The 22,953-nt window shown below is 37.4% G+C and overlaps 1 protein-coding gene across 1 annotated transcript in view; it reads left to right on the forward strand.

Moving 5' to 3' along the window:
- NDP (norrin cystine knot growth factor NDP) overlaps window positions 1-8,535 on the forward strand; it is a 31,835-nt gene extending 23,300 nt beyond the window's left edge. Inside the window, exons 2-3 of the mRNA XM_007433956.4 lie at window positions 840-1,195; window positions 7,558-8,535. Coding sequence (XP_007434018.1) covers window positions 1,022-1,195; window positions 7,558-7,785 — 402 coding nt within the window. The 5' untranslated portion in view covers window positions 840-1,021 and the 3' untranslated portion in view covers window positions 7,786-8,535. The remainder of the gene's footprint in view (window positions 1-839; window positions 1,196-7,557) is intronic.
- Window positions 8,536-22,953: the final 14,418 nt, after the last annotated feature.

Raw genomic sequence — 22,953 nt, forward strand, 5'->3', positions numbered from 1 at the left:
GTCATGGGTGCATATGAAAAAAAGCTTACTAATAGCAAAGTCTCATTTACTATTTAAGTTTAATATTTTTATCATATTGGTGCCTTTGTGTTTATGAATGCAAGGATTTTTTTTTACTTTGTTTATAGCTCTATCCTTCTTATAGATACACTCTCTTTCATACATATATATCCTACATAAGGGAACACAAATATCATTAGTGTGTCCACACACAGAGAGACATGCAACCTATTTGCATGTGCAAAGGTAAAATCTATTTTCATTTTGCAAGCACTATTATATCCACTCAATTCAATAAGATCCAGTACACTTTAATGGACACAAGCATGAGGGGGGCTGTAACCTATACCAGAAGTGCAAGTATATAGTTAAGGAACTCATACTTTGTAATGACAAGGCAACCCACTAAGGAAAGGGAAGAATCCATTTTCTCTTGTTCTTGAAGCCAAAACCTCCATCTCTGATGAAACACAGTCTTGATCTAAACCCTTAGAATAGGCCTTTTAGTATGACATGTGGATATGAAGGCAGTGAGCATTTAGAAACCACAAATGCCTTGCTAATTTTCATTAAGATGGATCCCAGTAGAGATTTCATCACCTAAAAACAATTCTTCAAGATTAAAAATTAAATCCTCACCACTATAATGTTGATAGAAGAGGCCTTAAGCATGGCAAGGTTTGACTTTATTTCATTATATTTAATGTGGGACGATGGCTGCTTGATAAGTGTTTCTTGGATCACATCAGTACTTTGAGCTGCATTGTAATTCATGCCTATTCGCCTCTTGAGACCATTGTGCGTTTTCTGGGATTGTAACTTATTTATTTTTATTCCAGCTATGAAGGGGATATTTTGATGGATTGTAACCTCAGCAAATGTCTAACCCCAAACCAGCAATGACAACCTGGAGACTTAAAACAGATCCTCTGCTTTCTTGGCAAGGGACTGGGCCTCAGTCTTTAGAGGGCTTCTGATACTCTAGCTCCCTCTACTGGTACTCCTAAGACATTCTCCAAGGATGGGAACTCATGTCCTTGCGGCTTCAATTTCCATGCTGTCCCTTCTGGCAATAATGGGAGATACAGGCAGTAAAATGGATAGTTCCTTCATGACTGACACGGACCCAGGGCGATGTATGAGGCATCATTATGTTGATTCTATCAGCCATCCTTTATACAAGTGTAGTTCAAAGGTAAGTGTTGCAGGAAATTTGTGAAATTACTACAAGCGCCACCAAACATGTTTTTCTAGAACCAAATATTAGTTTAACATTGATGCATAATTATTTATAAAATTAGGTTGATGCCAGAAATGTTTTGATGTTGTGCAAGATCATCATAAGATTATCCTTCATAACCTGAAGGGATGTAAACTCTAACTGATGCCCACTTCAGTTAGAGAAAGAAGCTGAATTAACATTTCAGTCTACTTCATATAATAGGAGAGAGTCCTCAGGTAGCAGACAAACTGAGCAAGGGCAAAGTAGATTATGTGATGTACAGAGGAAAACAACCAGCTATGAAGTTCAGGAGAAACTATTCCTGTCCTCCTAGCATCTGAGGTGATCACCTTGCTTTAATAATTGGATTAGCCTGGTCTTGGAGTAAAGCTGTCATTTGTGGATGATATTTTCTACCATTGGGAAGCAGCTGGTTCTCTCTCTCTCTCTCTCTCAATCTACCTTTGATCTACTACCTCATAAATTAGTTCCACCCCTCACTCCGACAACATATTGCATTCTTCTGAACATTTTGACTCAGCAGTCAGGGATACATTACTTATACTGGTCTAAAACTGTAATAAGCTGACTGAATAGGTACACAGAAAGCAATAATCTGAACTGAACCTTGGTTTCATCATTGCAGAGATGTATTTTAAAATGTCTTGACAAAAATGCTCAGATACATTTAAAAATACATAAGCTGTTTGAAAGTGGTAACATGCTCTCAGATAGCAAATAAAGGATATCTATCTATGGTCTCTCTCAGCGTTAGGAAGAATGCAATGGCAAAACATTTCTGAAACAGGTTGCCAAGAAAACGACATGGACTTCTCTATATAGTTACCAGGAATCATAACTTACTCGAAGGAACCAAATAAATAATTAAATATATATATATTTTAAAAACTATAATTAAACTGAGAATGTATCTTAGGAATTTTGTGAATTATATATCTTTGTAAATCCTGCTCTACAAATTCCTGTGTTCGCTGGAAAATGTGTGTTTTGAAAAGTTGTTTTGTGCTTTGTTGAAGCGGTCGCAAAGGCAAATATTTTAAAATATTTTCAGGTTTAGCTCAGTGATGTTTTCTTGAAAATAATGAAAAATCTTTGATGGTCAGCACTGGGAAAATAAGATGGGTGTAAGTTCGGAACAATACTACTTTTGGGATATATGCCAGTATACTGATATGTATTTTTTAAGCCAGAAATGTTTGTATGCACTTAAAAACAAGGTACAATTATTTAATTGAAAACATCATCATTTATTAAGAAATTGTAGAAAACCAGTGGTTTTTGAGAGACAACAAAAGAGAGAGAGAGAGAGAGAATGAGAGAGAGAGAGAGAGGCTATTATGATGACTTTGCACACCTCATAATATTTACAGGAACTTCAAAGAAGTACACGTATAGATCAAAACAAAAATGGAACAGGGGGCTGACCCCTTTCTTAATGGATACGTTATGAAGGTGATTCCACCATGACCTTTTTCTTGGAAAGACTTCCATCTCAAGTCTTGGACTGGATGAAGTAAACAACTCATGAGATTTGGTATAATGTACAGTTCTGTATTGCTATTTCTGTGGATGCCAAGTAAAAATGTGCCATTTGTATATATTAAGGGACATGGATCTGTCCACATCCACCAACATCCTCCATTAATGACTGTTTCAGACCTTGTTTTCTTTTGGACCAAATGCTATAAATGTGGTTTACATGTGTTTTGAGTGATTTTTGGTCAACCTCTTATTTTCATTTAGAAACTTGAGACAATTCCCCCCCCCCCAAAAAAGGGGGGAGGGGTTGCTTGAAATGTTGTGCTTGGAAAAAAATCAGTATGGTTTAATAGCAGCTGCTGAATTTTCAGCTATGCCCTGTTAAATAGAGATGGAAGTATGAAGGCAGCACTGATCACAGTTCTGAAGCCTATTGCTATGACTGTCCATTTTCTCCTTGCCTATGTTGTCTTTGTAATCTTAATTCCAGGTTATGCATGGAGACTATTCCCCCTTATCTACTGATAATGAATTAACTTCCCATTTCCCCAAAGGCAAAGATAAAAACGACATCAAATGACACTAGCAATAGCCGTGTTAGGTTCTTGCAGCAAAATAGACAAGCAAACACCATCAACTATATGATGATATAAACCTATTATAGGAGTCCTGGGAGACCTCCAAACGTTGTCACCAAATTACGGTTTGAAATATGAGAAAAGGAGAAAATGGTTAGATATAAGAATGGATATTAATCAGATCAGTTGAAATCAAGAGAAGGACAAAGGCAAAGGCAAGGGCTGAAATTAAAAGAATGTTCAGGTTCAGCATTAGGAGGAACTTTCTGATGTATTAATGCAGTATATTATGGTAGAGAAACTGCAGTAATGTACTGTAATGTAGTCATGTACTGTATTACTGCAGTGATAGGTTTTCATGTTTTAAAATATAATTTTATTAAAAGTTTTTAAAAAGATGATAAAAACTAATACAAGCTAATATAAAGTAAGAAGAACAGAAAAAGAGAGAATTCAAAAAGAAAGTTAAAAGTGCAAGAAAGGAAAAAAAGTAAAAGAAAAATAGAAAAGAAAGAAAAAAGATACAAAGAAGTGGCTTCCAATGTTCTTTACAGCAATTATAAGTACAATTATAAATGTACCTCTTACTCTAATGTTACAACATGACTCTCTTCTTTCTATAATCTATCCTGTCTAATCATCAAAACCGTAAATCATAAGTTTATTTTTTTCTTTTTTATACAAAAAGTCCATAAGGGGTTTTCGGTCAGCAATAAACGTAGATATTGTCAGACAAGTCAATTTGGCCATCTCAGCAAGTTCCATCATCTTCACCAACCATTCCTCCCTTGTGGCTAATACCAAATCTTTCCATCTTTGTGCATACAAAAATCTTGCTGCAGTTATCACTGCGAAATAAAGTTCCACGACTTTTTTCCAACTGTCCATCAATCCCAAAAGAAAGACTGAAATGTATATTAATCTTTAAAATCCTCTGAATCAGTGTGAATCCAAATTTTTCTAACCTTTTTACATGTCCACCAAGCATGATAAAATGTCCCTTTTTGTTGTTTACATTTCCAACATAAATAAGGGTCATTATACGTTCTAGACAATTTCTCTGGTGACACATACCAACAGTACATCATTTTATACAAATTATCTTTAAGATTATAACATAGTGCAAATCTGAATCCTTTCAACCACATATTTTCCCATTGTTCCATCTGTATATTATAACCAAAATAATTAGCCCACTTTATCATACATTCTTTCACTTGTTCTTCTTCTGTTTCAAATTTCAATAAAATGTATACATTTTAGCAATTACATGTTCATCATTGGTACACAGTTCTGTTTCAAACTCAGTCTTACAATGTTTGAAACCATAATCTATTTTGTCTACTTTAAATCTTTCTATTAACTGTAAATAAAAAAAAACATTGGCCACAATATCCCTCTGCCACCAGTTGTTCTGTTGATTTTATTTTGTATTCCCCTTGACAAAATTCTGGTATCTCACGATAGGTTAGCCATTTGTGTTTGCCTGTTATTTCTCTAGCATCTATAAAATGCTTCTTGTGCTGAGAGCCCCTAAGGTGTTTTCAGGCACAGTCTGGGTTTGTATTTATTCCATATTCTCAATATGGCACGTCTAACATAATGATTTTTAAAATCCACATTAACCTTGACTTTATTGTACCACAAATATCCATGCCAGCCACATCTCAGGTCATGTCCTTCTGACTTCAAGAGCCTTCTATTTCTCAGCAGTACCTGCTCTTTCATCCAAACCCAATAGCAAGCTGTAAAATACAATTTCAAATCAGGTAGACCCAATCCTCCTCTTTCCTTTGCATCTTGTAACATTTTATATTAAACTTGTTTTTTTCCTTGCCACACAAATTTAGATACCTCCTTCTGCCCCTGTTTAAGTGGTGCATCAGTTGTCAAAACAGGAATTGTCTGAAAAAAAAGCATCATTCTAGGCAAGGCATTCATTTTTATCACAGAAATTCTCCCCAGCAATGACAATTGTAGTTTCTTCCATCTTAACATGTCTTTTTTAACTTCATTCCATGTCTTAACATAGTGATTTTGAAATAACATACAATTCATATTTGTCATAGTGATACCCAGATATTTTACATTCTTAATCTTAAAACTGTTTTATTCATCAATTCTGTCTGATCTTCTATTTTCATGTTTTTTATTAACAACTTCATTTTCTGTTGGTTAATCTTAAAACCTGCCATGCACCAAATTCTTTTAGTTTTTCCCTTAATGTTTCAACTCCCTTTAAAGGATCTTCCAAAACCAATGTCAAGTCATCTGAAAAAGGCTTTAATTTATAAGTTTCTTTTAAAATCTTTATTCTCACAATCCTCTCATCTTGTCTCATATCTCTATTCAGTATTTCAAGAACCAAAATAAACAAGAGGGGAGACAGTGGGCATCCCTGTCTTGTTCCTTTTTTGTATCTCACAAGGCTTTGTTAGATCTCCATTAACAATTATTTGTGCTTTCTGTGAAGTGTAAATCAATCTTACCCATTTTATAAAGTTCTCTCCAACATTCATCTCTTCCAAAACCTTGAACAGGAAAGCCCAGTTCAAATTGTCAAAGACCTTCTCTTCATCCAAGAAGATCAGTGTGGCTTGTTTTTCATTATGTTGCTCCAAATAGTCCAAAATGTCCAACACATTTCTAACATTGTCCTTTAACTGTCTTTTAGGTAAAAAAGATTTTTAAATTCTTGCAAAATTATTTTCAGTTTACCAGCTAGAATTGTTGTAAACAACTTGTAGTCATTATTCAATAATGATATCAGCCTATAATGTCTTGTTAAAGTCAAAACTTGTCCCTCTTTCGGTATTAATGCTACATTGGCCTCTTTCGAACTCTCTGACATCTTTCCTTCCTGTAACATCCAGTTAAGTGTCACCCCTTTCAGTTTCTTGTTGCATCTGTTGAAGCTTTTGTGTTGTCTGATCTGACACCTCCATTTGAATCTCCTCCAATTCCTTTTTAAATTTTGCTAGAAATTCCCTCGCCTTCTGGACAGAATTCAGTTGAAACCTTTGCTGTTTAAAAGTAAAAAATCACACTTTCCAATCTGTCCTATCGAAATGGAATCTTTTTATGTTTTAATCAATCAGTCAAAAAAGAATACTCTTTTTTTTTCTTATACAAGATTCTAATAGGAATTTCTTTAAGAACAATTACATCTGTATTATCAATCTTCAGTCTTTATTAAAATGCTGACACAAAACTTGGTCTCTTGTCTTCTTCCTGACAAAGTACACTGCAGTGATAGGTTTTCAAATGGGGCCTAGATGGCCACATATTTAGACTAATTTAGTGGATATCTGTACAAAGTAGGGGGTTTCATTGCTAACCTACAACATCTTTCCCATTCTATGATTCTAATTATCAACTATATGCAATTTTAATTAAATTAAGTGTACATTAAAGAACACTTCATTATTATCCTTTTTCTACCCCGGATGTAAACCTTGACTCCAAGGCCAATGGCACTCCCAGTGTAGAATCCATTTGTATTAGGTTCTGTGAAGTGACAGATTATGCATCTGATCAAAATGTACCCTGCTTCATTTACACATTTGACATAATAAATTACTTAATCTTTGCAACATACAGCATTTCAGGTTATTTTACAGTGTGATCTTACAATTCCCCTTTCTTTAGGTGGCACATGGTATAAAATTTTATAGCTGTGAGATTGTGGTGGAACTGCTGTTGAGTTTTTCTTTTTCTGTGGCGCTCTGTTCCATCCTTCTGAAGCCTCTCTGGCTGCCCATGAATCCTGATTAGAAAAAAATCCCTTCCACACAGTTCCTCATTGGAGTTTCCCTCAAGATTTTTCTAAATGTGGGAAGATAGGGAGGCTGCATAATAAAAGTCAGGACACACATATCTCTCAGCCACCAATGTACACCATGGTAAGAACTCCATTAATCTTGTTCTCCTTTTGAAAGCATTTTTTTTTAATTAAAATGAATGGGAGTGGTTAAAAAATATATTGAAAATATTGTCATGGCATGTATATACTTATATAGTGAATACAGGATGCAATTTCCATGATAAAATGTAAGCTATGGGTGCTTATGTGTGCAAGGAGGACTGCTATAAGTTTTATACAGACTTTAAAATGGCTCAGCACCATATATGAGGCTTAACCAGTTTGTGGTGTGGGAATCATATAGTTTTGAGCCACACATTTTCTGTGGTGTCATATACTTGCACTCTCTAGGGCTAACTTTTCTTTTCTGATCTTCCGGTCTCCTTCCTTTACAGATGGTTCTGCTGGCTCGCTGTGAGGGACACTGCACCCAGAGCTCACGCTCAGAGCCAATGGTGTCCTTCAGCACAGTTCTGAAACAGCCTTTCCGATCCACGTGCCATTGCTGCCGGCCACAGACTTCTAAGCTGAAGGCCATGCGCCTGCGCTGCTCAGGTGGTATGAGACTCACCGCCACCTACCGCTACATCCTCTCATGCCACTGTGAGGAATGCAACTCTTAGGGGCAGACCTGCTGCAGCAAAAAGGACAGGAGGGGCACACGCTCTGCAGCAGAACGTCCAGAAGCAGAAACAGCCAAGGACAACCTTCCAACGGTTTGCTGCTGCTACAACCAGGGATAATTAGAATGGATTTCATTGGAGGATGACAGAGAAGGAGCCACGCAGATACCTGGGGTTGTACCAAGGAATACAACAGACACCAGAATGTATAATTGCACACTGTTGCTGAAGATGTAACCACATGTGAAGTTGAGGAATGGGAGCATTTGTTGTTAGAAATCTATCTTTTAGGTTCTTGGGGTCATTTTTCTATGTCAGTGATTCTTTAATATTGAATGTCAACTTAAGAATTATGGCTCTTGGTTTGGATGTTCAGCCAGCAACACAAAAGAACCAGGGACATAGAAAATGCATACAGTGGATGCTATTATGTGGAAAACAATTTATTCTAGAAGAAAACAAAGACTCTTCCCTGTATACAGAAGCCTATTGTGTCTTTTAAACATGCCCTTTAGTTTATACTGGCCTTGAAAACAGACTGTGTTGAATAGTAAGAGATATATTTTATCTGGTCCGGCAGCCAAGTGTTGGACAAGTTACTGTGATTTAGGTGCGGTTGCAAAATAAATAATAGAAAATTTATGGAACTACCAGTGCAGCTTCTCCAGTGTTGGGAAAGCATACTTACAGTCAAAAGTTGAAATGTGGAAAACAAACATCTCTTCCTCCTCCTCCTCCTCCTCCTCCTCCTCCTCCTCCTCCTCCTCCTCCTCCTCCTCCTCCAGAAAGAAAATGTTAAGTATTCTTGGTCGGTATGATAATATTAATCTGAAGCTACCAAAATAATAATAATACTTGGTTTTGCTTTCATTTATATGTAAATACAAGTTTAAATAAATATTTATCTTAAATGTATGTATCACTCAGAAAGGGCAACCTTAGCTGATTACTTACATATAGTGAAACAGTATGTGCACATTTTTGTAGTGGAACCATACAGACTTTTAACTTGAAATTTGTTAACTCGTTGTGCCAAACACACCTGTGGCTCCAGGTAGGAGACCCTAACAAAATGATTTCTTTCAGAAACATAGGCTCAATTTTTTGATTGAAAATTTTGATTGAAAATCAATGTTTTGACATAAAACAAAAAACATGTTCATCATGGCACAGCTTTTGTAATTCATTCAGATATTTTAAAAAAGAGTTATACTGATTGCATTTGCTCATAGATATGGTACATTCTCCAATGAATATAAATTCCTATTTCAAAAGTACAGCTGAGGTGACACAAAAGAGAATTATAGAGCATAAAAGTACGATAGAGTAGGAATTCTCTACCATACATCAAGGAAAGGCCTTGATATAAGAATCAAAGTTGGTTTCACCATTGTCACTACAGCATACAGTGACTTTCTTCTTGATGTTTCACATATTCTTTTATAACATTTTAGAGTGATTCTTGGGTGCCTATGTGTTCTTCAGAACAATTAACCAATTTCAGAAAGTTTGTACCATAAAAGGAAATAACTTTCAACTCCCCAATTACTGATATTATAGTCTAAGAATTGCAGTCATATTAATACAGTTAGCATAATTTAACTGCACAGTGCTAAAATATGTTCAAAACATAAGATGGGGGCTTAAGCTGAGAAGGCAAGCAGCCCATCTGTTCTCTGTCATGTAATCTTTCTGGAATAATCGCCATCTATAGCAACCAGGATTTTGACAATTACATCACAGAGATTCCATTACATACACTGGAAGGGTCCTCTGGGTCTCCTGAGGGGTGGTTGCCTGGCTAAAAGAAATAACAAATGAAATGGCCTGATGAATACGTAGCCAAGTGGCTTTATGAATTACATGCCCATAACTGTGATCATCCAGGGAATGCCAAAAGTCTTTACTATTGGCTTTTCATCAATAGACTGGAAAGAGAGAGAAGGGGAGATTAGTGGCAGGTGTGCGCTGCTTTCTGCAGCTAAATTCATAGGATTTCATTTGTGGCAGAAACTCTGAGAACATTTGGTCCTCATGGCAGATATGCATTGCTTCAGAATAATCTTTCTGTTGCCATGGAGAAAAGTATTTTGAACATTTTTTTGCATTTCTTTTACTTTCACATTTCCATTTTCTGTTATGGTTAGAGCTGATATACAGGTACTAAAATTTTATATCTATGGTGGAGGTTGGCAATATGTGACCTTAAAATTCTTAGACTTTAATTTCAATCAGAACCAGCAAACATGGTAGTGGATGATGGAAGTTGTAGCCCAATAGTTTATGAAGTGCCACAGGTTGCATACCTCTGAGTGGATCTTTTGATTTTCTGTGCCTTCATAAAATCTGTTATCATAGTCACAGACAACTGTAAGAGGTTAAGGTTATATGGTTCGTACTTTATTTAACCTGTTAGTGATTTTCCTTCTCTTAATGAATTCTTCTTGCAAATGATAAAGAGATGACTGGTAATTGTTTCAAAGAACTGAACTATCAACTAAGAAATGTGATTATCATATCAAAAAAAAAAATCCTTGAAAACCAAGTTGTTAACTTTCACGTTATCAAATTAACCAAAGTGGAACAGCCTATTGGCTTTAATTGGTTTTTTTAACACTGTGGGAATAGTAAACTATGAGTTGTCCAACAGATGGTCAGGAAGTGTGTAGAGATCACTGAATCCAAGTTCCTTCTTCCATCACAACAGGGATCAAGTCCTATCACTTCTTCATGACCACAGAATCAAATCCAGATGTTCTCAGATTTCAGCCTAATTCTATGCTCCTGGCTGAGGTTTTTTTTTTTTTCCATCCAGAATGCTTATAGTTTTATAATTCTGTAGCTAATGTGGCCTATATTTTACATATACAGTATATTATACACAGATATTGACATTTTCACTGAATTTCTGAAACAATCATTTATTTATTTATTTATTTTACATTCAGCAGGCTTCCAACCATAAACTATAATGGCTATTCCAACAGCTGAATAACGTTTGGGAAATGTATTGATTTGTAACTCAAACATTGTAGCAACTATTTATCTGGATGTAGATAAAGCCAAGCCAGATCCAGGCAAAGGAACGCCCTAACCTCCTTCTTGCCTTTCTTTGGCTTTATTTATTGTTTCCCAGTAATAATGCAGATTTCTCCCTGCTCACATCTTCCTTCCTTTCTCCCTGACCTCTGGCTGGCTGACCTCTTTCTGGCTGTGGAAATGTCCTCTGCAGGCTCTGGATGTTCAGAATCAAAACTCAACAAGCATTAGGCAACCAATCAGCCAGAAACTATAACATCAATCAATGGAGGGGAAACAATTTATTTAAAGATAGGCTGAGGCAGGATAAAGTGATGTTAGGTGCGGGGAAACAATTTAATGGTGATTATGAGTGCATATATGTGTGTGTGTATGTGTACAGGATTGTATGAGTATACTCAGAGTGTACACATGTACACCTTGTAACTATAATTACAACTATTCTGGCCACATCTGTTTTCCTCACACATTACAGCTCCTGACATATTTCTCAAGAAATAAATGAGTCTGTCAACTCTCAACGGATCATATACCAATTTTCAGAGTTGTCATTGTTTTTCCACCCCCGTGACATTTTGAGATATTAATGTGGAGCCAAGAGGTTCAGAATTGAATAATAATGCATTATTCATGTGACTGTCCCATTCTTTCTCTTGTACACTGACACATAGAATCAGGAGGAATCTGATAGCACCTTTTCTAGCTAACAAATTTTATTAAAGGGTAGAAGTTTTTATTAAAAGTTACCATAGACTAACATGGCTCTTCTCCTATAATGTCAACACATTAATGTACATTATAAGAAAAAGGGACAATTTGATATTATACTTTCACTCTAGAACCAACTTAGGAAAAAAATTTTTATAGTAAGTGAAAAGACTTTGGATTTGTCACTGTCTGCAGAGCATTTGCTATTAAAATGCCAGAGTTATTATCATACAATTTAACTCAGAGAAGATAATGTATATAACTTTAACTCTTATGGATTTCTTCCCTTTCTGTTATGTTCAGTATTATACATTTGCATATTAGGATGTCAGTGTCAACCTCCTACATGAATTAATTGCTAAGCCAAACAATTTAAGCATTAATTGAAGCTCAAGCACCAAGGCAGCCAAAAACCTATTAAGGTATAATAGTGTAAACAATTAGATGTAGGTGTTCAATGCAGTGTAAATATATTAAGTTTATGCTGCCAGGGGATCTACATTATTTGTTTGTTCATCTGATTTTTTAAGATAACCTACCTCCAAAGCCTCTTGGTGGCTTAGTCAAATCAGACATATTAAAACAAGTCTTACAATAATCATTACAATGTAAAAGCTCAACATTTCTAAAATATACAACTAGACATTGTTAAAAGTCAATTGGAAAAGAGGTGCTTTTAACCTTTCTTCAATGCCAGGGTGAATGGTGGCCCCATATTCCCTGGGGAGTGAGTTCCACATATGGCCAGCTCCAAGGAACTATTATTCTTCCCAGGTGACTTCAGAAGGCAACATGAATCTTGAAGGAGGTGGCATTCTCTTAGATATCCTAGGGCAAAGCCACTCAGAATTTTAAAAACAACATATATTCTACCCAGAAACGAATTGCCAGTCAGTGTAGAGTTGTCAACATTGATATAACGTGGTCTGTAAGAGATAATCTGGGAACCAACCAGGCTGCTGCATTTTGAACCAATGAGGTACATACAAAGGCAGCTCTATGTAGGGTGTGTTATAAAAGTCAAGTCTGGAGTACTGCTGTTTTTAAGACATTATTATCTCAGAACGGTTGCAGCTGGTGTGCCAGTTAGAATTGATAAAAAGAGTTTCTGGCCACAAACTCCACCTGAGCAACCATGAAGAGCCTGATTCAGAATCACTTCCAAACTGTATGCCTGTTAGGAGAGTATGGCTTGCTTATTTATTTATTTATGCCATTTCTGTAGCCACCCATCTTATCCAGAATAGGTGGATTTATCATGGACCTATAATATGCCTTTATACAGTAAGTACTTCAGTTGTATCTGCATTCAGTTTCAATGTCCTTGCCTTCATCTAACCCACTATTGCTCATAGGCAAACATTAAGGGGAGCTATGCCATTGCTTAATGATGTCAGCATATAGAAATGGGAAGTGTCATCAGCGTGTTAACATTTTGTTCCAAATGTTGTGATGAACTCTCCCAACAATTTCATGTACAGTGGTACCTCAGTTCACAAACTTAATTCGTTCCGTGACTCTGGTTGCGACCCGAATTGGTCGTGACCTGAATCAAATTTCCCCATAAGGTTCAATGTAAATACGGTTAATCCGTTCTGACTCCTCCGAATTTGGTCGCCAACCGATTTTGGTCGCGTCCCGAATCAAATTTCCCCATAAGGTTCAATGTAATTACGGTTAATCCATTCTGAACCATATGTTGTTGTTTTTTTAAACCACAAAAATATGACACAAAGTACAGTACGAAGAGAGAGAACGCTAACCTTGCTGGACGCGACTTCTGGCGTGGAGGACAGGAAGGCGGGTGGGGAGGCAGTTATTGCTTGGAGGGAGAGTCCCCCTCCCTACAGGAAGCCACGACCACGTGTCACGGGAGGGAAAATAGCCGTGGACCACGTGTCACGGGAGGGAAAATGGCCGCGGATCCTGTTCGTCACCTGATCCGGCGTTCGCGAATGGAGGCAAAATTTTGCGAACGGAGCTGTTCGTGACCCGAGGTACCACTGTATATGTTAAAAAGCATCAGGGACAAAATAAAGCCTCAAGAGATTCCATGTACCAGTTTCTACGTTGTGGAACAGCAGTCCCCATCTGGGACAGAGAGGAAAGAAACCCCTGAACCAAAGTACAGTGCCCCAAATCTCCTGGCAGCTCAGGTCAGTGGTGCTGAAAGGTCTATAGAATCAGGGGAGTTTATACTCTCTCTATCTCTCTCCAAGCGCAGATCATAATTAGACTGACTAAGGCATTTCACCTCCATAGTTCCCTCTGGACAGATTCGAAATGGGTTTTGCTAATCTGTTTTGTTTAGATCTGCCTGAAGCCAACAAGCTACCACCTTTTTGATACCTTCCCTAGACTTGGGAAACAAGTCTAGTCTGTCATTCCCAAGGCTGTAATTCCCTAAGGGAACTAAAGTGGGCTTCTTAAGCAAAGACCTAATAAAAAAACTCCTTTAAATAAGGAGGTGAACTACCTTCCATAGGAGAGGCACTAAGCATATTTTCTAGGCTAGCTCCAAGTGCCTTCTGGCAAGAAGATATTATATCAAGCAAGAGGACTGGTGTGGATCTCATTACTTGAAACAACTTATATACATTGTTGTTTAGCCACATGAGGAGGAGGCCTGGAAAAGTCTATTTCTGACTAGATCAAAAACAGCATTCATATGCTGGCAAAAACCCCTCATTGAATGCATCACAGCACACTTCAAAAATTTTATCCCTGAATTAAGAGGTTGAGGAGGAGATGTTAATTCTCTCACAACTCTTCTTCTGTAGGACAGACAGGGAAGTTGAGAAAGTTCCTGGAAGAAGTTAATAATAACAAACCACTTCTATAGTGTTGTCAAGAAAGCAAAATAGATGTGACCATGTAGGCAAACTCAACTGCAGACTTTAATTTAACACTTGCTAGGCCTTGCACAATCTTTCTTGGAGTTTTTCTTTGAGCTTGTAGGTATTGCTATCCTTTTTCACACACACAGCCAATAGACTCCAGTGAAAGTCTCATGATTCACAGGAGTTGGTCTTATATCTCAAAACTTTGATTATTCAGAACTGAATTATTGGAATGGCAATTTAAACATCTTGTAAGTACAAGCAGGGATGCTCCTTTCCAGCATTTTCCTACAAATGCTAAATCTTCATTTAATGGATCTTCTGGGAGGAAGGAGTGTCAGGTAAGCCTAAATGTCCATTAAATCCAAATTTAAATAGCCAATGTAATTTGTACCATCTGCACAATTTCCATAATGAAGAAACCATTATTTTACATCATTTGCATCTTTACGTCATTACATAACAGATACAAATTGATGCAAATTTGTAATAGCAGTTCCCCTCTCAAATAATGGACAAGCCTATTGTTTCTGAAGTATGTCCACATAATGTCAATTACATTATTTCTCTCATTTGTGTAACGATGTAATTGATATGTTATGTGGAACCATATCCAATCTGGTGCTGTCTAGATGTGAAGATGTTGTCCAGCAGACGCTGTTCCCAATGGTGCTATTGATATCTGCATTCATCATCCCCAACTACTATAACTGAAGGTATTACATTGGAATGACCTCGTGTTTGCAGGGGTTGATGGGAGCTATATTCCAACTTATTTAGGCAGCAGCAAGCTGAAAAAATCTTTATTAGGCTGTCTTTCCTATACCATATAGTGAGCTCCTATTACTAAACAGTTTCATTATATTAGTCACAACTTTTGTTCTGAAGGTCAGTCTACATTATCATATCCTGTAATATCTCACAACTTTCCTAATTTGAGGTCATTCCTTGTTTTCATAGTATTACATTTTGTGTATTCATGTTTGTGTATTAGATCCTTCACAAGAATACACAATATGCATTCCCTAAAATACCGTTTTCTAAATTCATATTGTCAGTGTGTAGATCTATGGTTCCTGTGTTCCAATTCTGCAAAAAACCCAAAATCCAATGAAAAAAAAAACCTATCTGAGTAAATTCCTTCCCATCCTTAGTCTCCCCGTTTTCTCTTTCAATACACGCAGCTTGACAATAGCACTTCCTGTGGTTATTCTACTCATCCACTGTTTGACAGTTTAATACTTATGTTATTTGCTTTCTGTTAATGTCATATAGCACCACATCAGCAATTGGATGGTTAAATGTCAGTTAGATAAACTTACAATTTAGAGGGAATTTGGAATGTTCTAAGGAGGCCAAGCTGTAAGAAATGAGAACTCTGAGCTAAAAATATATTATGACAAAGTTCCTTGCTGGTATTGTTTATTTTTAAGTCCCATAAAATGTTTTATATCATGATCTGTCAGGAGAAGATTGTGATGGTCCAGAACACAATGCTCATTTAAATGACTACTAAATTGTAGAAACTAAGGAATGGCTTTAACAGAGTACTCGTGCGTGTATAAACTGAAGCACACATATTACTTCGTTGGCAGGACTGGTATCTGGCAAAGAATATATTCTGCTCCATGCACAGCTCTGTCACATGTCCTTTGGCTATATAAAGTTGATGGGCATGTAGTCCAGTATATCTGGAAGACACTAGGTTAAGGATGGGGTGTAGTTATGTCTCTACTCAAGATCTCTCAGCTTATTTTCAGGTACCATAATGATAACAGTATTGTTACTACTTGATCCCATCAATCAAAGTCTAAGCTCTGAGCTATGGACTGCCACATTGATATAGTCAGACCAGCATTTCTTTCCCTGTCATTGGCTTGGAGGAAAATGTATATGCAAAGCATGAACCAATTAATGATTTGTTCTTATAATAAACATTATATTATGTTCTTATAATAAATGTCCTGAGAAGTCTACCTAGTCCACTATTCTATGCCATATACAGTACTTACTGACCAGTTAATCAGAAGACTTAGACTGATGATGAAACAGCAAGAGCCTGCTTCCACTGCTCTTCCATATTTGAGGCATGATTTCCCCCTCCCCCCTCCCCCAGGTAAAGTCATCATGAATCTGTAAGACTTTCCTTTGATTTACATCTATCAGCAGATTCCTAAATTAGGTCTGTGGCCATTATTGCTTATATTATGGGTGGTTAACCTGCAGCTTTTTCTTGAGGACTTTATGGATTCCACTGCTCATTGCCAGTGAAATCTGGTGCTGTAGTTGATCATGGGCGTTTGGCTGCAAACACTGAACTTGCAGGACAAATAATCTGAAAATTAATTATCTGAAATGGTTAGGGCTGGGAAAATGAAAAGCATCCAGGATTATATATGCTTAAGACTTACAGAGGTAAAGCATATACATTAAAACTAGAAAAAAAACATATTTTTCTTGTTTTGAAATGCCCCACTTGATGACAAAATGGTTGAGTTGTGTGGGTTTGTGGTTTAAATACAGTATTAGATAGTGGATCAAAAATCATCCTTGTCAGTTTTTGTAGAGATCAAACAATCAGACAGAGAATATTAAGTTTATTCCTTTGTGATTTAATTTATTAAATATTAATTTAATGTTGCATATTCTTTGTTTTAAAAGAGTCAGTTTGGTGTAATGGTTAAGGGCAATATGCTAGAAACTGGGAGACTGTGAATTCTAGACCTCCGTTAGGTACAAAGCCAGCTGGATGACTCTGGTTCAGTCACTCTCTCTTAGCCCTAGGAAGAAGGCAACGGCAAGCCACTTCTGAAAAAAATGCTACCAAAAAAGCCACATGGACTTCTTGATGTAGCTGCCTGGAGTCAAGACTGACTCAAAGGCATACACAGTGCATACATACATAGATACACTTTGACATCACCTGCTTTCCCTTGATGGCGCTACCTACTTTTTTGGCTCTTCGTTTTAATCTGTTTTGGCCTGCCATAAAAACTGCATGTGGCCCTAGGTTCAAATGCATAGCCATGGCTTACATTATATGGTAATTTCTATTAACTATTTTGGTAAACGTTACTAGATATTGGTTCAAATTGGCTTAACTGGCATAACTGCAGATAGCAACATTCCAGATGGCACATCACATAGTAAGCTATGCTGTTTTTTTGTTTGTTTTTTGCCATAAATTAAAATACATTTTAATTAAATACATTTTTAATCACTGTCAGATGTATTTGTATGACTTATCTTAATAAGGAGCAGTCTAATATTCTTTCACTCCTGCTCATGACTGCTTTTATTATTATCTTCACACTTAAGCAGGATACAATTAGATAAGGCAAACCAGCACATGCTTTGAAGGCACACATGATAATATATTATTTTGTTTAAAATGTAGTTTATCAGCATGGGTAATTGTTTGCTAGTGAAACCAATGGGAGATTTGCAGCTGAGCTCAGCAAGAACAGAATAAAATCCCAATAACACAATTTGGCAGAGAGTTTTTGGAAATACAAAGGACTTATTCAGGATATGCAATAAGTATGAAAAATTCGGAGCCCCAGTAGGAAACAAGAACACACCACTATAACAGTGTACCAGAAGTTGTTTTGCAAGGATGTTTTTATTCCCATTGATGACTCAGCTGAACTTTAAAAAACAAAGTTGGAAGCTAGAATAGTCACTTTACCCAGAGAAACTGCTCATAGAAAGGGTTAGTTTCTAAAGGTGGCAAGGTAAGACATTTGTCAGAATGAGCAGAAAAAGATCTCTTCAAGGCTGTCATTCTAGTACCCAAGAAAGTTAGGAGTAACATAGCAACAGGGTCGCCACACAACCTTGTGTATTCCAAACTGCAGTGAGGGGAAGCAGGGCCCATCAGAACTAAACATTTTTGAATGTATTTCATGAGCTCTGCACAGATTACTAATTTGTTACCAGCCTGATATTAACTTTCAATGTCTTAAATAATTCAAGGCCTCTATTCATCCTCTGAGAATTACCCTTTATTCACCAAATCTTCAGATGTGTATATGTATCACATCAAAATATTTAGGATTGCCAGTTAAAAACTCTGAAATCCCAAAGGATTCAGAACTAAAGGAAAGTTAAATTACATAAATTATGTATTATGCTGCCTTGTATGTTTTTACAGCTTCATGAAAGCCTAACAGAGTTGGGGCCATGTGGACTCTAGAGGGAATGTTGTTCCACAGGGCAGTCACACCTACTGAGAAGGCATGTCTCCTGGGTTCCACAAGATAATATTGCTTTACAGATGTGTTGTGTGCATGTATGTGCTTCTGCTTTCCTCACATGCTATATCTTTGTGGGTTTTTGTGCATTGGGAAGCATAGAATAGGTTGTGACTGCTCCACTTTTGGTCATAAGCAAGAGGAAAGATAGAGGGGGCCTTAGAACCTAATGGACCAATCAGCAGCCAGTACATAGGGTTGTGCCAGGAATTTTCTTTCTGGAATGCTTTACTTTGCAGCCCTAAGCTAGATTTGGCCTATCTTCAGACTCAATCTTTCTTGTTACAGTTCCTCCCACAATACCAAATTTGATTCCATTCTGTTTAGTTTTACTGAGAGGCAACCTGCTGATGGACAGGCAGAGTCAGTTATGCCTAAGTTACCTTTTATTAGCAAATAACATGCCATTCAAAGGCTACTGACTGGATTCTTTAATAGCCAGTGCACAGTAAAACCCAAGCTGCAACAAACAAATAACAATGAAATGAAAGGCAGGTAGAAAACTTAATAGGAAGGGAAAGATGGTGGTATTGGAAGGAAATAATCCATGTTGAGCTATTGGCAGCTAAGCACAGACTCTTGGAAATAAAAGCTTTAATGGGGGGGGGGTTGTTTGTTTATTTGTTTGTTTTGTGCCTTTGAGTCAGCGTTGACTCCTGGCAACTGCCTGGACTACTCCCTGCAGTTTTCTCAGCAAGACTTTGGAAGTGGTTTGCCCTTGCCTCCTTCCTAGGGCTGAGAGAGAGTGACTGGCCCAAGGTCACCCAGCTGGCTTTGTGCCTAAGACAGGACTAGAACTCATGGTCTCCCAGTTTCTAACCTGCTGCCTCTCTTAATATGTTTCATTCTTGAATTATAATGGAATATTGGAAAGTCTATTCAGAAGTTAAATAAATTATAGACTGTGGTATGAGAACCAAGTAGTCTAATCAGTGGGGACTCCCTTGAGAATAAACATGAGCAATACAAATGGAAATAAAAGCAGGGGACGTTGGCACTGCAGGCAAGGGTACTATAAGATTGAGTAAATAATCAGCGGAGGTTTAGTGTCAGAACATCATTATCCTTGTAGAAATAGGTAAAAGTCTAGTCAGGAATTTGCATTTTTCTGTCTGGCAATAATTAAGCCTTATTGTGCCTTGTTCTTATTTCAAGTACTGTATGTGATTCTGCATAAATGCAGCTCTCTTTTATTCCTCTTTTGGGCTATATCCAAGAATATTCAACTTTCTCTTTATTAACTTCTTGGGAGCAGTATATTTTCTGCGAGTCTAGACTAGTTCACTACCATATTTGTAGCAGACTAGCACCATCTTGTGGTCTGTCTAGAATATTGTATCTAGCTTTCTAAATTTATTTTAAAGAAAATGTTTTCAGATTTCTTTTCTTTTTAAAACATTTGATTCTCTCTCATGAGATATGTCTATCTCCCAAGAAAGGGATCACGCCCCCCTCCACCCCACCACCAGAAGTTACTGCCTCTAAGGAGCCAGGAAGTTGCAGTGTAGCTACTACTTGATATTTTTTTTTCCATTTGAGAAATGAAAAATGAAATTAAAAGAAGAAGGAAAAAAAGAAGCAGCAGCAGCAAATACAGCCATGAACTCATAGCTTCTATATTCTCAGCAACGTCTTGGTTGCTGATGAAGAAATGGATCACTAAAAAAAGGAAAAAGAAAAAAATTGCATGAGCAGATAGAGATGTATAGATACACATTCAGTCACAATTGCTTTAATTTACAGGCATATACATACTTTAGTGGATGTTTCAACCTTCTTATGGTTCCATATTATGCGTCCCACTTCAGGCATAGGCAGTGCGTGGGCCAGAAGACACCCCCTCCCATCCCAGCACTGACTTTGCAGTTCCCCAGAGCCTTTCAGGGTGGACAAGGGTGTTTGTTTGTTTGTGACTTCTTTCTGCATGGGAGGTTTGGAGAGCTTTTGAGGGGTCTGTCAGCAACAGAGGGCCATTCTTTGCCAATTAAGTGAAAAACAGGACATGATTCCACGGCTCCATCTGTGGCTGCTTTTAAAGGGGCTTGTAAAATGTGCTTGACTGCTTTGACTTATAATAGAAATGCTACTTTGAGATACTTCAAATTGCTTTACATTTTCACTTCCTTACTTTAAATCAGAATAACGTTAAGGTGATTTTTTAAAAAAATTGACATTGCATTTTATTGTTTTATATAAGTAAAGCTGTCTTAGAAAAGGAATGGTTTTCAGAAAGAGTAAAGAATTGTATTTTTCAGGGAAGCATTAAACAAACAAACAAATAAATAAATAAATGTCCAGGCTTTATTAGAAACAGCTAGCTAGAAACAATTCCAAAGAGTCCTGTTTACTTGGCAGCTTCAACAGAAAATTGTATAATCAGTTATGGAGCCTAAGTGAAACCGCACGTCCAAAACAGAAACCCCTGGAACACTTAACAGTCACACATAGTACTCACTTAGACACTTTCAAGGCAGAATTTATTTTCAGTGCTTTTCTGCCAATTCCTCTTTTTCACATCTCTCTCTTAGCCTTCATAGATCAGCTAGATTTCATTCAGAGAGCAATGTTTTGAACAGAGCTGGCACCTGGAATGATGGGACACTTCCATCAAAGACTCCAGAAGCACATCCAGGAGATGAAAGCTGAGTTTCTCACACACAACAGCAGGCAATACCTACATGTCACTAAAGTATAACTCCTAGCTATTCCTACCAACACAGTAAAAGCTGAAGGACAGTGGGAGGTGTGGTTCAACCATTTCTGGAGCCAGGTCCTCAGTGAGAGAGAGAGAGAGAGAGAGAGATGATGATGATGATGATGATGATGATGATGATGATGATGATGATGATGATGATTTTAAGCTCAAAGGAATATTGGTCATACATGATGGAAAGTGGCCCAGGAACTGGTCTACCTGTTTGTCCATCCATCAGCGGGATAAGTCTCCAAAAATTGAACAAAGCAAAGGCAAAGACCAAATCTGGTGTGGTGGGAGAACTATCAAAAGAGAGATTGAGTTTGGAAAGGAACCAAGCCCAGAATGTGGAGAAAAACATTCCAGAAAAAAATCCCAGAGCATCCCAATGGGAGAGGCAGGTAGGCAGTCTTCTGAGGCTTCCCTTCTCCCTCTTAGTTATGTTGTCTGGTTCAGTTAATGTGCAGCATACCTGTTGCCTCCCAAGGCATGTATGCACGGGTACACATGCACACCCATTACTTTGTTACACAGAAAAAAGAAACATGGACACCTCCTATAGCCGCTGTTGCTAAAGAGGGAGGAGAGAATTCCAGAAGCCATACTTCATTTCAAGGCTTGGTGTGGTGTAAGACTTCTTTTTGTACTGTTTTGACTAGGAAAAAGGAAAGTACCTTAAGGCAGAAGGACAATTCACACATACTCATCTCAAAACTTGCAAAGAAAAGTAGTTTATGAGGCTTTAGTGGGGGCCACTCAGAACATTCTGCTCTTGTGGTACTATTTGATAGAATTTTCTTACCTTTCCAGACTCCCAAATTCAACTCTGTCATCTGAGATATTAGCTCAAGCTACTTCTGTTTGAAAGACCCCTGATCCCCCTGACTCTGCAGGATAGCTTCACCCCCTTGTGGTTACCAGAATAAATTCCAGTTTCAGACGCTGTGGCCTTTCCATACAACACCTGATTTGATTGGCACAAGAAAACTCTCTTGGAGAAAAAACAGCAGATCTTTGACTTGGATCTACAAAAGCATTGAAGTCCCACCCCCCAAATTTACAGCCTAAGCATGTTAGGGAGTCCACTCTTAGCAGCCAGGTTTTTATCTAATGTCTTTTACATTAGCCAGTTTTGACATCTTGCCTTCAGCACTCCTGGCAGAGAGATTCAATGAGATGTCTACACAAGAGTGCCTTTGCCCATACCCATTGTGTGAAATTGAAGCAGGCCTCCTCCGTTGTCTTTTTCATTCAAATTGCCACAAGAATTTAACCAAACCACCACTCGGAACCTCTAGATATCCCAAAACAGTTTATAATCTTATTCTCTATTTTTTATCAGGTACCTCAGAAAGTAGCTACATTTTGTTTGATCTCTGTCACTGTTTGATGTGAGTTAGTATAGTTTTAACTGTAAAATGTTATGAATGTCCTATGGTCAGTCTCCCATTCCGTAGCCTTACAATTTACAAATCTAAGTAACGGTCAGTGCATGTAGCAATTTTACACTTCTCCCTCTCCACCAGGGCCATCATTTTAGCAATATTATTATATTTATTTATCCCTTGGGTGTCCTTTAAGTAGTTTAAAACATCTAATACTCACTGAACCAGAATTCAGACATTTTAGCACT

This window comes from Python bivittatus, unplaced genomic scaffold (assembly GCF_059951505.1).
Source record: "Python bivittatus isolate LINGU-HERP-01145 unplaced genomic scaffold, Pbiv_v1 ctg000350_np1212, whole genome shotgun sequence".
Classification (NCBI taxonomy): Eukaryota; Metazoa; Chordata; class Lepidosauria; order Squamata; family Pythonidae; genus Python; species Python bivittatus.